The 15,583-nt window shown below is 38.3% G+C and overlaps 1 protein-coding gene across 2 annotated transcripts in view; it reads left to right on the top strand.

The window, feature by feature from the left end:
• PARG (poly(ADP-ribose) glycohydrolase) overlaps window positions 1-15,377 on the top strand; it is a 61,544-nt gene extending 46,167 nt beyond the window's left edge. For both annotated transcript variants that reach the window (XM_058028936.1, XM_058028937.1), the window contains exons 14-18: window positions 4,302-4,380; window positions 5,158-5,266; window positions 7,822-7,927; window positions 11,082-11,210; window positions 11,969-15,377. In XM_058028936.1, the coding sequence (XP_057884919.1) occupies window positions 4,302-4,380; window positions 5,158-5,266; window positions 7,822-7,927; window positions 11,082-11,210; window positions 11,969-12,141 (596 nt within the window). In that variant the 3' untranslated portion in view covers window positions 12,142-15,377. The remainder of the gene's footprint in view (window positions 1-4,301; window positions 4,381-5,157; window positions 5,267-7,821; window positions 7,928-11,081; window positions 11,211-11,968) is intronic.
• The last annotated feature ends 206 nt before the right edge of the window (window positions 15,378-15,583 follow it).

Below are 15,583 nucleotides of genomic sequence, written 5' to 3' on the forward strand. Positions count from 1 at the left end.
TTGGATTGTTTAATTATCCATTGCATTAGAACAGCATCAAAAACCAAATGTCACTGTTAAGAACTGGAGCAGCCCAGGTCATGCTGCATGTCTCAGTTCTAAACATAAATGAGCATTTTTCATGACTGAAGAAATAAAATGATGCTATAATACTACTTTATTTACACTAAAGAGCAACTATAAAGAAAAGTATATTTACTGAGAGAGATCCCCTGGTTAGAAATTATAATAAACTATGTTTATTTTTCAGTCTGCTGTAGCAAAAATGTTAGGTTTAGTTACCTGAGCTGTCTCAAAAGTCAAGAGTTTCTGTAGGTATTGGAACACATTGCTTGGAAAAATCCATCAATAGCACTTTTCTCTCACATGCATACACAGTAGAAATTTGAGCTTAAATCTTGCAGGTCTTACTCTGTTCTGAGTTATTGATTGTACTGGCCAGAGTATCTTTTGTTTTCAGACTTATGCTTGGCAATCTTTTTAAGACAGTGTTTTATTTTGTTTTTCCACTCTGCCAGAATTAATGCCCTTTCTGTGAAAAGTCTTTGATAAATTGGCTTTTGTGATTACATTTAAAAAAATGAGTCAGAAGAGAAGAGTCAGAGACTTCTGTTCTGTATTTTGGATGTGATACTATATTAACATATTTTAAGCACTGTCCTCTGGGAGAGACTTTTTTGGGAAGGGGAAAAACAGAGCACAGTTATCAGTCTGGGTAATAACTGATTAGGAGGAAACACTAAATTAGTGTTTTGAAAGACCTTCCATTCCCCTGCAAACAAAAATGGTGATTTGGCATGGACAAATAAAGGTGAGAAAGTTTATTTACTGCAGCAACGTTTTATCTTTCTTGATATTTTATCTTCCAGTGTTTTTCAATTAGTATTTAGGATATGGAGTTCTTCTCTAATGGAAATATCCATTCCATCATTTTTATTTAATCCGTGGAGCTTTTCCACCTTGGTTCTTAGCCAAGTCTCTTCTGTGTCACGATCCTCTTGATAAATTACATTCTTTGTGATGCATCTTGACTCAGCGGCCTAATGGGTATAACTGTGTAGCTTAAATTTGCAGTGGAGCCCAAGAAATTGGGAGATAAATTAAATTTGTTGTGATTTTCCAGTATCTGGTTAAGATCACTGCTGTAATGACTATGAAAATGGTCATGCAAACAGTGGAGTTCTTCAACACAGACATCTACCTACAGAAATGTCAGCAGCAACACCAGAGATTCCTACAGCTGCATTTCTGGTAGAGCTGTGAATAAGTGTGAGTGGTTTTCATTCAGATTTTTTCTTTCTTTCTTTTTTCCCCTCCTGTTTGAGCTCACACATCCTCAGGCAGTGTTAAGAGCAGATGAAGCTGTGTTCCTTGTTTGCTTACAGATCTATCAATGGCCAGTCAGGACTGCATCTTAGCAGGGCAGTTTTGGAGCCTTCTGACCACATTAGCCAGGCAGCAAATGAGATGAGATAATTGGTTTGGCTGAAAATTTACTCAGAGAGGAAAATTGGTTTTCAGCTGGATTTAGCAGGCTGATTGTGCCAATGTTGGGAGAGCCAAAGACTAATGGTGGTACAAGATAAGGATTGGCAGGACTGATTGAAAGGGAAAGAAGGACCTTCCTCTCACTTATGGCACTAAATGTGCCTTTATCTTGGTCACTATAAAACTAAACTCTTGCAATTTTCACATGTACTTTTTGTTTAGTGCTCATGGTCCTACCTCTTCGGGGGTATAATTTTAGCTCATTAGAAATACTAGAGGAGCTGTATGGTGGGATTTTTCCCAATCCCTGGAAACATTATAATGCTGTACACATATATGCAAATGTAAAGCTAGACTATGGAGTCTGAGAAAGGTAAATTTATTTAATTTATTTTTAGTAATAATTGCAAATCTGTCTAAATTGGTGAGGTCCCATAAACACCGACACTTGGCTGGCAATTTCACTTTTTGTCTGATGCTGTAACTTCTACAAGTCTCACAAAGGATAGATTTTTGAATGGTACTTATATATACATTCTTTTGACTTTAGGTAGGCTATTCTAGGTTTTGTAGCTTGTTTTTAAAGTTGTGGTGGAACCTTATTCATGGTTTCCCTTCTTTTACTTTTTTTTTTTTTGATGGGAAGAAAAGAGAGTCACCAGAAACATTAACATCTCTAGCTTATCCCATACTGCTTCTGTTCTCCCAGCAACAGAAGTTTGTATCCCAGTAATTCACAGGCAGAAGTATTGCCAGTGAAAATTGTCTGACAAATTTCCAGGGCTTCACTTATGAAAACTCATTGATTTTCATTAACTTTGGGTTTCTGGGATGTGACTTTGGAGTCTGTGTGATTTCCTTGAGTTTCTCCAGTATTGATTTTTTTCTTTTAGTGGATATGTGTGTGTATATGGGTGTATTTGCTTGTTTGTTTGTTTCTGGTGCTTTTGTCATCAGACACTACACTTCCATAAAAATTAATGAAAACAATGAACCTTGAAAAAGTCAGCCTTATACTTTATAATTTAATCTATCCTACTGCAATATCTCGATGACCTAGAGTTTTCTTTCCCCATCTTAAAACACCAAAGAAAATGCTTCCTTTTTCAAGCTGAAAGTTTTGCTAGGTTGTCCTCTAAAGAGAGCTCTCAAAAGAGTCACATATTTCCCTTATCTGTCTTTTCTTGCTCTGTGCTTAGACACTTTCGTCAAGTCTATCAAGATAACTGAATTTTACTCATGTCAGGAAAAGTCTTAGTGAGGGCTGATAGCCTGCAATTCAATTAGAAGGCTGATTTCAGAGTATGGAAGCTGCTTGTGGTTGTCCTTTGTCTGAGGGCATGAATGCGTGTGAATACATAGGCACATCTTGTTATCCACATTTTTCAGATGATTTTTTAATCATCTGGAAATGAACTCAGTGAGAAATCTCTTACCATCTCACTCATTTTGCATAGCAGCTTTTCAAAATAGCCTTAAGTGAGATTTGTGTGCCTTCAGAATGATTAATGTTCTAGACTAAATAAATAATGAGTGAGTAGCAGGGCAGATGAATTAAATGAGCATTGATAAGTCTTGTCAGTTAAAATTAATATGGGTAAATGGGGAAAATATTTTGACATATATGCATCATTGTAAACAGTTTTTAACAGCTTGTTTCCCATGCTTGAGACTACTGGAGGTAAACATTGAAGTGTTCTTGTCAGTGAGGTTTACAGTTAATAGTTTTATGTTTTTGATTGTTCAACTTCAGTTGTATTTCTATTTAGAGATTGGAAAACTCAGATTAAGTTTAAACCTTTGTATTCTCAAGGTATTGCTGATCTGTGCACTAGTTAGGCAGTACTCTTGTCTTAGTAATCAGATGTTTTGTGCTGTCAGCTTGCAATTCTTTAAAACCTATTTCTTCCTGTTCTATTTATAGACATAGCTGGTATCACAGCTTGGTTTGTGATACAGTTCTCTTCTTACTCTAAACAGTTCTCTTCTTACTCTTACTGTTTGTAATTGTGCCAAACTATACCTGCATGAAGCTCCAAACCAGTCAGCTCAGCTGCTCAGAGCATGGTGCCAACAATGCCTAGGCCGTGAGTTCACTGAAGAGTTGGGCTCATGATCCTTGGGGGTCCCTTCCAACCCATCTTAGGATTCTGAGATTGCTTCTGAAACTCAGCGGTTGTGAGCTCAGAATGGGGAAAAGCTGTGATTTTGCTGGGGCATTACTTGAGGAGTATTTCTCTGAAGCATTTGTGCAACACCCCGGTTTTGAAGCAAGGTCCTGAAGCTCTATAAAATGAGGTGAAAGGCAACCTTTTAGAAAGGTTATGATCCCTGTTCTCAGTTAAGATACACTCTGTCTTGGGATAAACCTTTGAAAAGGATTTGGTATAGCAGAGCACAGTAGCTAAAATTACTGGTTACCTTAAGGAGCTGCTTTCTGACAGCCTTTAATACTTGCCAAGATCCTCTTCTGGACCTTTTCAAGAGCAGCCAAGTACATTCCAGAATGTGGTTTTTTGGGTGTTTGTGCTTGTACAGAAGTAGTTTGTTGGTGCTGACCAGTTCTCATTATATACTGGGCAGCATATGTAGGTCTGCACTTGTAATGTTCTGTGGTGGTGCTGCTCATCACCTGTGGGAAGGGAGCTTTACTAGGAAATCTTGTATTTGTGGTGCAATACAAATTCTCTGTTTCCCATTGCTTCTGAGAGCTGTGTGTTCATTTGGAGAAGCAGTGATTCCTATCAAAGATTTGCCAAGTGAAAAAAAAATGTACATATTTTGTATGTAATCTGGAAAATAATTTGTTTCAGGTACTGAGCAGTACAGTGAGTACACAGGTTATGCAGAGACTTACCGCTGGGCAAGGAGCCACGAAGATAAGACCCCTAGGTAAAGTTCCACTTAAGTATTTTAAGTGAAGGAAGAAAGAAATGTTAGAAATTTGAAAAGTTTTTCCTATTTTGCCTTAATAGGATGTTTGGTTGATGTGGTTCTCTTCAGCAGAGCCAACAAGCTAAGAAAGTTTTGTCACATTAGTAATGCCATACTAATAAGTGGTACCTGCCCTTATGTTGGTTCTTAGATTAACATGTTTTACAGTTTAGAGATATATGTATTTAATGCACATTTTTGCTAAGATACTGACTGAACTATGGTTTGCAATGTCACAAGAAGTATGATAATGATACCTCAGATGCCACAGTGCAGCTGATGTGTGGTAAAATAAGAATCAATACCATGAATCTGAGTAGAAGGCTGTGAGCTCTTGAATTTATTTCTCCAGCAATGTCATTAGAGTATATACAGAAAATTACTCATTTGGTATAGAAACATACACAGTGTACTCTCATTTAAATGTTGGAGGAAGACAGAGAAATACTGACCTTGCAATGTTCTTACATACTTGATAAATAGTGCTGTGTAATTAGATTTGTTTCACGTTCATGTTCAAAGTCTAGCTGGGATATTTCTAAATTTATGGGGAAGCCTGTCTCATTTCTGATGCTGCTTTCATTCCCAACCCACAAAGAAAAAGTTCCATTGTCTGTTGAGTTCACCTTTTCAGCTGCTTCTAACAGAGAAGGGAATTGCTCATTTTGAATTGGGGTTATATGGCTGATATTAAACAACTAATGTCATCTACTTTTCTCCCCTCTCCAATTTTAGGGACGAATGGCAACGACGCTACACTGAAATTGTTGCTATAGATGCATTTCACTTCAGACGTTTCCTTGATCAATTTGGTCCAGATAAAATTAGAAGAGAGCTCAACAAGGCCAGTAACTTCTTATAACAGCCTGCAGTCTAATGTTTATAGACCTTTTTCAAATATTTTTATGTTACTGTCTCCATCTAAGGAAGTTCTTGCTTAGTTGTGTCTCATATGACAGGGATTTGCTGTCCAATGTTAAAGCAAAAGATTGTCAAATGTATTTCTTGTCCTTTGATGTTCAAAAGTATATTTTATACAACTTTCAAAAACATAAATGAAACCTAGATATACATCTTGTTAATTCTTTCCTGTCCTGCTTCCAAAGGGTGAGAGTTGGGGTTGTTCATCATGGACGAGAGAAGGCTTCAGGGAGGGACTTTTAATATGGGCAGATAGTGACAGTACAAGGGCCAGTGGTTTTAAACTGACAGAGGACAGGTTTAAATTAGGTATTAGGAAGAAATTCCTTACTGTGAGGGTGGTGAGGCACTGGAACAGGTTGCCAAGGGAGCCTGTGGATGCCCCATCCCTGGTAGTGTTCTGTCCCAGGTTGGATGGGGCCCTGAACAACCTGAGCTAGTGAATGGCATCCCAGCCCATGGCAGGCAGGTTGGAACGAGGGAATCTTTGAGGTCCCTTCCAACTCAAGCTATTCTGTGATTCTAAATTATGAGTCTAAGTTCTTTCCCTATGATTTGTGCTGTTGAATCCTACTCAGCTGTGCAGTCAAGGTGGGGCCGTTCATAAATATGGTCCCACTTGCTTTTCTTCCACCTTTCTTCTTTGCTCTTGGGGTATTGACATACTGCCTGGGAGTTTACCTTTTCCTATGGTGATGTTTTCTTGAGATTGGATCCAGCTGTTCATAAATCCCCTTTATTTTCACAATAACTGTAAGGGCTGTTGTAACCACATATGTGTGCATTCATGCCAGTCAGAGCTTAGAGTCTCCAAGAAGACTGACAATGCAGGCCAGTTTTAATCCTTTAAACAAAGCTTCTGGGCTGACATTCAAAACTTGCATGCTTCCTACCAATAATTCATGCACATTATTAATCATTATCATTATTAATTCAAAGTTCTCAGACCTTGACTCTGCTCTGAGTCAGCTGTGTAAAAACTGCATTTTGCAGTGACTGTGGTCCGTGATAATCTCACACATCAAAGTTCCCAGGCTGAAGAGCTCTTTGATAGGGGAAGCTGGAACTGTGGTGGACATAATTTTTTTCTGTCCTCTGCTATCCCTAATTTGGCATCTACTCCTTAAGTAAGATATTTGAGATGTTTTCCAGTCCTTGGTGTCTACCATGGATTCCCAAATGTAATGTTTGGGAACATTGGGTTGCTTTCCCAAGCTGTGGCAGGTGCTTTATCATCTGCATACCCAAGGTTTTTCTGTCACTTGTTTTCCTTCTTGTTTTGCTGCTGCTCTTTTGTTGAAGCCAAAGCAGTCTTTTCCCAGCTTTTAAGGTTGTACTTTGACAGGGACTATTAATTGCGACCAGTGAGCTGTTTGTGGTTGTGGGACCTTAACTTTTCAAGGCCTTTGCTGTTATCCCATGCACACATTTTATCTGCTGACGTGCTGTGTGTGGAATCAGTCTCCAGTTCACAAAGCAGATTCTCCTAAGTTAATAACAAGGTCAATGGGCCAGAATTAGAGCCTTGCATGGCCAGTGTAAGGCTTGGGTAGTGAGAGGTGTGTGGCCTGTTCTAGCAGAGGCAGTGCTGTTTTTACTGGGCAGTGGAGTACAGGAATGCTAATTCAGTTATACTCTGCTAGTGGGCCAATTTTTGGGATCAAAACATGCTGATGATCTTCCTTAGTGTGATTCTGCATTTACAAATGCATTGAGCTTGGGTGTAGAATATAAGAGCTCAATGCTGTTATTGTTAAACCCTCCTTCTTTCTGCAGTGTGGAGGGTATAGAATATTATAGGATGTATTTTAAATAAATTCAAACATAGGAACACACTGCCCTAATTCTCAGCTGGAAAGGATATATACCTTGAAATGATGTACAATGCTGAAGGACTAATTTAAATTAGTTGTGAAACCTTAGCGTCTTGACTAAGGTAACATTCATCAGCTTGTTTCTTCATGGTTGGTAATGAAATTAGCCCTAAAAAGACATTTAAGTACAGTTTGTAAACCTCACTGATACCTTAGTACAAAATTCTAATTACCTATATCAGTGAATTTATGATCTGCCTACAATTTTCAGTGTATTGATTTGGTTTGGATTTTAAAAATAAACTATGGTAAATCACTGCAATGTTTATAAGATATGTTGGTTTGGCTGATGTTTTTTTATGAGGACTGATTGGTATTTAAGAAAAATTATAAGTCTTTATCCTGAAGAGGTTCCTGTAGCTGTGATGAAATGCCTGGGACTCAGGACCTGTATCTTAATTTTTAACTTGGGTCCAAAGAAGGCAAAAGTCTTCCCATCTTAATTTTTTTGTTATTGATGTTGAATTTAAAGGAAGACTGTATTGAAGTAGTTTGAATTTGGTATTGCTAGAAGACAATGCTGGGTTTTGTTATCATTTTATTGTTTGGAAGTATTGCAGCAGGCTGCCTCTCAGATCCATCTGTGACCCTTGTGTGCATGCAGGCCTACTGTGGCTTCTCTCGACCCAACGTTCCACCTCAGCATCTCTCTGCAATAGCCACAGGAAACTGGGGATGTGGTGCCTTTGGAGGGGACTCCCGATTAAAAGGTAAACCATAGCATTTCTTAATGGTCAGATTAATCAAATCACTGACATTTTGGTCCTGGGCCATGTGTTTTTGTTCAAGTACATTTTTTGCTTTTGTTCTAATTAGTATATGTTTGCCAAGAAATGGCATTCTATAGAATTGGTACATTAGTGCTGATCTTTAGGCTGTGAGTAATGAGGCCTTCAACAATAAAAGAGCATTCCACTTTATTCTTTGTGCTGTAGACTGTTATACTATTTTCAGTTTAAAGTTTGGTTCAAGCACATGATGGTGAAATGCTGGGTTTGCAAGGACTTGTAGCACTGAAACCTTCCAAAACACAAATATACAGCTTCAGTTCACAGAATATGTTCATTGCAGTTGTCAGTCATATAAATCAGCTGACCTTTCTGCAGCAGTCTTTTCAGATTCTGCCTGAAATTCATATCTCTGCAAAGCTGTTTAAAATACCTGGTAATTTGCAAGGCTTCACAAATTTGCTGGCAATGGTTAATGTTTAGTTTTACCCCTTAATATATTGCTGTATGCCAAAGAGGTTTCCAGTCACTCAGTCATGCTGCTTTCTCTCCTGACTTGCCTGCTATATCACTCACTTTCTCATGTTCTTTTATATTTAATTAGAGTATTTGTAATGCAGCAGATATCATATGCCTACATTCATTTAAAACCTTTTCCATCAATTCAAGAACTGATGGATACTGACATATAAATTCATATCCTGGTTCATATAATTCTAAATAGAAATTTACATTTCTTTGTTGTTTCCAAGCATTTGAAGAGTATTTAAAATTTGCTTTTCAGAACAGCTTTAGGTAGCTACAGTGAGACAGTCATCAGGCTACCAGTTTCATTTCTTTTCTAATGTGCTTAATTCATAAGGTATCTATTTTTTTCTCAATGCTCATTGAGTTCCTGGCAGTTGTTTTTTGATATCCATTAGACAAAATAGGTTGCCAAATGCATATCTTATCAATATCAGGACTAGTATTTACTGTAGGATCTGAGCATACTTGATTTATGTTAGGAAGGTTTAACAAGTACTTCAGTTTGCATAAGATCTTGGATCTGAACTGTGATATCCCATGTATGTTTTTTTTAAAGTAGAAGGAGGATGTCACTACAGCCATTGTTCCAGGTGCAAGTCCAGAAGTTAAGTGGGATCACATCAGCTGGGTGCAAGGGCCAAGAGAGCTCAGATCCCTCCAGACCCCAGTACCACAGGCTCTGTTGCTCTTCCTGTGATGCTTCTTTCTGTACCAGTAGCATGGAAATTTCCCATGGTATTGTGTATCATTAGTGTCCAGAAGATTTGTGAAGTCTGATTCTTGACAGAAATTTTGATCCTTGTTTCATAAGATCTATAGCAATTCAAAATAAGCACTAGGATATTTTTAACATCTTGTAAAGTGAAACTGCAGTTTGGAATGAATAATAAGATTCATTAGGTTCTGTTCCCCTATGCAAGCTAGTTAATTAGACTCTTTAAAAGCTAAACTACTGAAGCTTTACTAAATCCACAGCTGGTTCAGTGGTTTAATTAAAATATCACTCCCAGATTGAGATTAATTTCACATGTGAATCATGTAATTTTTAATTTTGGCTATGGGTTTACAAGAGGAAGTTTTTTTTTTGTTGAGGAATGCAGTGTTTTAATAGGTCTCTGTTTAAAAATGTGAAAGATTATTGAGCTGAGCTCTGAACAGCTTTCTATTTAGCTTCCACTAGCAGGTGGTAATGCACTATGTACACAGTTTTATTTTAAATTAATCTTTACAAAGACAATATTAATCACATTTTAATTAACTCTACTTACTGGGTAGAAAAAGGAGGAATTAATATCAGAGCTGCACCAACAGGCTCTGAAGGAGACAGGCTGCAGCAGATGAAATAGTTGCTGGGTTCCATTGGTTAGGACTGTTGTAGTTCCCTGAAATGAGTGTGTGATTGATTGCATGCCTCTGTGGCACTCAGGCCTGGCAGTGCTGGCTGATGGAAAAGCTGCACTCTTCTAAGTTTGGTGCTGCCTAAAAGGGCCCTGGTTTTCTTCTCCCCTTTTGTTGTTCCTGGCTCTGTGGTCTGGTGCCCTCCCTTGCCTCAGCTCTGACTCTGGGCAAACCTTTCACTCTGCCAATTCAACTGCTGTTCTAGCAGAAAACAATTAGCTTTTATTCTGCATCCATAATTTTCTGCCAGTTTGGTGAATGGAATTGGCACAATGATGTCTGATGAGCACCAGAGAGCTGCAGAAAAGTCAGGAGCTGGCTGAGAAATGGACCAGAGCTACTTGCTCCAATTGCAGTGAGTCATTAGCTTGGCTCAGCAGCACTGCTGATAGAGGTGATTTCTCAAGGTGAATCTTCAAAAAACTGTTCCCAAGAGAGGAAACTTTTTTTTTCTTTTGCATGTAGAGGAACAAAGACTGTCTATATTGTAATGTTAGCTGTTGGCAGAACTTGGGATGCAGCTTGGGCCAATGAGTTTGACAGAAAGCTGGAAGTAACATGTCAGCATTGCTGACATCACCCCTCACAGGTCAGAGGAAGCCATTCTATTCCTTGCTGCTTACTTCTATTGTAGGTGTGGTGGACACCTGAAGTTATGCAGGAACAGGCTGCAGTTATTTTCTTGGAGCTAAAAGTTGGGTCAGCTTTCACTTTGCATAGCTTACCTAGTGGAAGGATTGGTTCCATTCCTTCTTACAGGTGGCACAGAATGGAAATTGCCAAGTGCTCATGGATGCTTTTTACCCCACTGTCTGTGGCTGTATGGGCAGCTCATACCAGAATGGGAGGGGCTGCTCTGTTGCCTTATGCTGCCACAGGTATTTATTGGAAAATTAATGGCTGCATGCTGCTTGGGGGCAGACATGGACCAAAATAAACCCCTCAGCTTTAAGCACATTGTTTATCTGGAAGTAAGGGTGGATGTCACTAACAGCTCTAGCAGAATGCTCCAACACTCTTGACCTGCAGTGCCCAGCATTCTTTATTTTAAAAATGGAACTAATATTTACCAACCCATTGTTTGTAGTGCTTTGCAACATCCACGTGGATATGGGTGCTATGGTTGCTTGCTGTAAACTTAAGCTGTGATTTTTCCTTCAGTAAATTGTTTTATCCTGTGCTCATGTGTAATCTTTTTTCCTTGTTTCAGCCTTAATTCAGATACTGGCAGCTGCAGAGGCTGGACGTGATATTGTGTATTTTACCTTTGGAGATGTGGAGCTGATGCGGGACATTTACAGCATGCATACTTTTCTCTGTGAGAAGGGCCAAACTATTGGTGAGCAAAAGGAAATCTCTGTGTGCACAATAGGGACATGACCATCTCTCTAAGTAGAAATTTTCCAATATGAATTCTTATCACTAAGTGCTGAACACAAGGAAATGAGTCTCAGTTTGTTTGTACCTGTTCCCAGAATGGGGAACTCTTCTGATTTGGGATCTACTGCACAGTGCTAATCAGTTAGAAGACTTCTAGATGCTTTTCTGATTCACTTAGGAGTAATGCTGAGAATTTGAAAAGTAGAGGTAATGTGGTAGGTAGAAGATTTGCAAAAGCTTTTGATATAACTCAGTAAATCTTTGAGAAGGGAAAAGCTGCTTAGGCATTCTTGATACAGGTTTGTCTTCTAGTGACTCTCTCTTGATCCTGCAGGATGTGGTCTGATGTGTTATTCAGTTGCAGTACAAGAAAAGCAGTGTATCCATTGCCCTATTGTAATTGTTATGTGTCTTTTAATTTCTGGCCCAGAAACACAAAGCTGGGTAATTGGCAATACATTTGTAAGTAATATGTATTCAAGCTTAATGTTAGGATAGATTGTGCAGGAAGTTGAGGGAGCCCATCCTATCTTCTGAACAACCTGCAGACATTCCCATTTACACAGTCTTCTGCCTCCTCTGTCACTGCTCATTTAGAGATGCTCCTAGCCACTGTCTCAGTGTGCATGTGCATTTCTAGCCCTCCTTTGCAATCATACATTGCTCATTTGGCATGTTCTCACATGGTGTTTAATGACTTCTTTTTGGTTTTTGAAGGGGACATTTATAGGCTGTTGCTGAGATACTACAATGAACAATGCAGAAACTGTTCTACTTCAGGACCAGATGTCAAGCTGTACTCTTTCATATACAACACCCTTGAGTCCTATGCACATTCTACTGATGATGAGGAGGAGGATGAAGAAAAAGGGTTGTGTTTTGAAGATTAAAGTAAATGTATTTGATCAGAATAATTGTTCTCTCCTCCCACTGGTATATTGTGTGAATTGCTGGACATAATGAATGAGCTGGCTTAATTTATGTTGACTGCATTGGTAGTTATGTATAACACCCAAACAAAAAACTCCACAAACACCTTTGAGAGATGAGATTTATTTGTTTGATGGTTTGATACATGAAAACCTTGTTCATGTGTGTACAGAGAAAAATTCTTTGGTAAGTCTGGTTGCGTTGTATCTTGTTAAGTAGAATATTTTGGTACATTTCCCTTGAGATTGCTAAAAACCTTCAGATTTCCCTGTACTCCTTTGCCTTTATTTTTCAGAGCTCTTATGTAGATTTCTCATGGAGGCTTACAGCTGGAGTACAGACAGCCATGGAACTCCCTGGATGATGTTAGAGAGAAGCATTTTAATGATTGTTCTTACTGAAAATTGTCATAATCCTTAGGAGTGCCAAGGTACCATTGGTGTTGTTACCAAAGTTTTCCTTCTTTTGACTTAAAATATCCTGGGTCTAATTAATTTTTTTTAAAAATTGTTAAAAATTGAAAAGTTCTGGGGCAGTCAAGAATGCATTTCACTACTGCATGGTCTTTACCAAATTAGACATAAAAGTTAGCATAAAGAAGTAGAGAAAGAACAATAAGTATGGAAAAATGAGAAATGTGACCAAAGCTGGAAGCAGAAGGAAAGATTTTCACATGAAACTCTTCAATACCATTTTATTGGTGCTATCTGTTACCACATTGAACAAGGTTTTAGTCTATTGGAAGTTTCTCAAGGTTCACTGCTTCTGACAATATTTGAGTTAAGGTCTGCTAGTTATGTTCATATTGTCATATCAGTTCTCCTCTCAGTATGCATATGTGTGAATGTAAGATCCCCATGGGATATGTGAGTGAGGAAACAAATCACATATCAGTGGGAGGAAAGTCTGTTGGTTACAGATAAGAACATGAGGTCTTGTTAGGGATTTCTGCCTGTGTCATTTTAGACATGGGAATAACAGTGAAGTGTTGGCAAAACATTTTAAAACCTGTGCTTTTACTATCTGTGAATACCAAACTAGTGTTGCTGTAGTACATTAATAGTTTACACAAAACTGCAGATACATCTGTGATAAAACTTCTTCAGGTCTATGTACAGGGCAAATCCAGTGAGACTTTTTTCTGTATTTAAGCCCAGATTAAGTTTCAGCCCAGATTCCTAAATTTAACCTCTTCTGTGTTAGATTTTTATTGTTTGTCATAGTTGCTATTATGAGTTAGCAATACAAGTAAAACCTGCAGCAGGAAATGTAGTGACCTACGTTTCTTAATCAATGAATCCTTTTGAGTTATGTCAGATAAAACTCTCCAAGCCTCAAACACACCATGGTAATTAAATGCTGGAAGCTGTTGGCAGTCTGGCTTAGAATAAATCACTCACTGCTTGATCTGCTCTGGGGGAAGCAATGGGAAGGAGTCTGGGTCATTTATAAATACCTTCAGGGAGCTGTACCTTGGCATGAATTCTAAGTGGGCAGCTTGCAGGTCTGTTACTTACTTGGGAAGTGATGGACACAGAGGTTTCTTCCTGTTCTTCCCACCAGGTGTAGTTTTCTCACCCCCACCCATTCTGAGAAAAAGATTTTGGCTAGAATTTCAGGCTTTTTTCTGTGTTTGCAACCTGTGTCCTCAGATTTAGCAGAAATCTTTTCTCCTGCTCCTGGTGTTTCAGTATTGGCTCAGATTCTGGCAATAGGAATAACTGTTTTATTGACTCTTATTTGAGCATTTAGGTTCAAGTATGGTAGTGCTTCTAGATGCATTGGTGATGATAGATGTACCCTGGGAATTATGACAAGTGATGGAAAACTGGTGCTATCAGCCAAACCTTTTTCACCTTACTACTCAGGATCTCATATAGAAGAGATGAACAGAATTTGTTCCTAAACAACTGGAAAAAAATACAACAAAAAGCTTTAGATGGCTAGAAATTACCTCCCCTTTATTATATATAAATACTTCTTTAGTGCAATGTAGTCATTGTGAGAAGTGATTGGTCAGGTATGAAAAATGTACCAAAATATGATGGAATGAAATTTTACTTCAACTCTAGAAACAGAAAAAATTGACTTTGGAGAGATTCTCTGATGATCATATTATAGGTATGCAGTTAAAAGAGTTCTTGCAGTGTCCAGTGCTTCCAGGATGATCCTAGTCTTTTTATGCACTCTGTAGTTCCAGTGATACTGAGCATTTTCTAATATGGAAAGAATGCCTTTTGTTTGAGATTATTCATTAGGATATGTTTACCATACCTTTTTCTCTAGTGAATTATGCTTGTATGGACAGGAACAAAGGAAAATAACTTCTTTTTCATTTCATGTGTTGTCTGAAAAAGAGTGATATATCCTGGATTCTATCGTGTGTTCCTGATCTCGTGAAGGGCAACATTGTAAGAATGCTTTGAATATGATTTTGATCACAGGCAGGCTGAAAATTATTTTGTGGTTGTTTGTTTTGGTTTTTTTTTTGAAAGCAAAATAGCCCAGAATTAGTTAGCAGTGGTGTTACATTCCCATGATGTTCTAATTCAGTAAAGAGCTGAACTGCCCAGATTGCTGCATGTCAGCCCAATAAGTGCTCTACATCTTTCTTTTTCTCCCCACCCAGCACTCCCCATTTCCAAACTCCCTGAAATGTTTCCTTTAGCTGGCAATGCCTTCGGTGCTCTGGGGGAAGTGGTGTGGAATGGAGATGCCAGTGATCTCCTTGTGCAGCCTAGGAAGCTTCAGCTTCACCCTTCCAGAAACCGGGTGATGGAGTATTCTAGGTTTGGGATTTTTTATTATTTTAGGGATGTTTGCTATATGATTTCCAATAAAAATTAACTTCCTACCAAAACTTTTGTTTTATACTTTTTAGCAGCTGAATTGAATGCTTAATATGAAACAACAACAGGCAGTCATGTCGATTGCAATGTTGCCTCATGGTCAAGTTTGGTGTCTGAGCACTTCTGTTGTTCTACAGCTCTTGCAGCTAAATTGCTCAGTTTTGATGTTTCCTTATCCAATGAGGAGTATCCAATACTGTATATATTAATTTATAAACTGTTAAAGTGTTCCTGAAATTCTTCTAAACTTACAGTTTATGCACCATTATATTGTATTGATTTTTCTGGATCTGTATGCTAATGTTTACAGAATTTTGTAGGAATACAATTAAAAAATTCTGACTGAAGCCATGTTGTGTAATTTGTCACTTAATATACTTTCCAGGACAGAAGAATTCCAGCACATTTGAATGCGCAGGGCATAAAATTGCAGATAGTTTTAGCAGTAAACTGACACATAATACAGGGCTGAGAAATTATTCTTCCTGTACAGTATTGTGGTGGTTGCTTCTGTCTGCACAGCACTGTAAAACACAATTAGCTACTGTAAATT

This window comes from Melospiza georgiana, chromosome 8 (assembly GCF_028018845.1).
Source record: "Melospiza georgiana isolate bMelGeo1 chromosome 8, bMelGeo1.pri, whole genome shotgun sequence".
In the NCBI taxonomy this organism is placed as follows: Eukaryota; Metazoa; Chordata; class Aves; order Passeriformes; family Passerellidae; genus Melospiza; species Melospiza georgiana.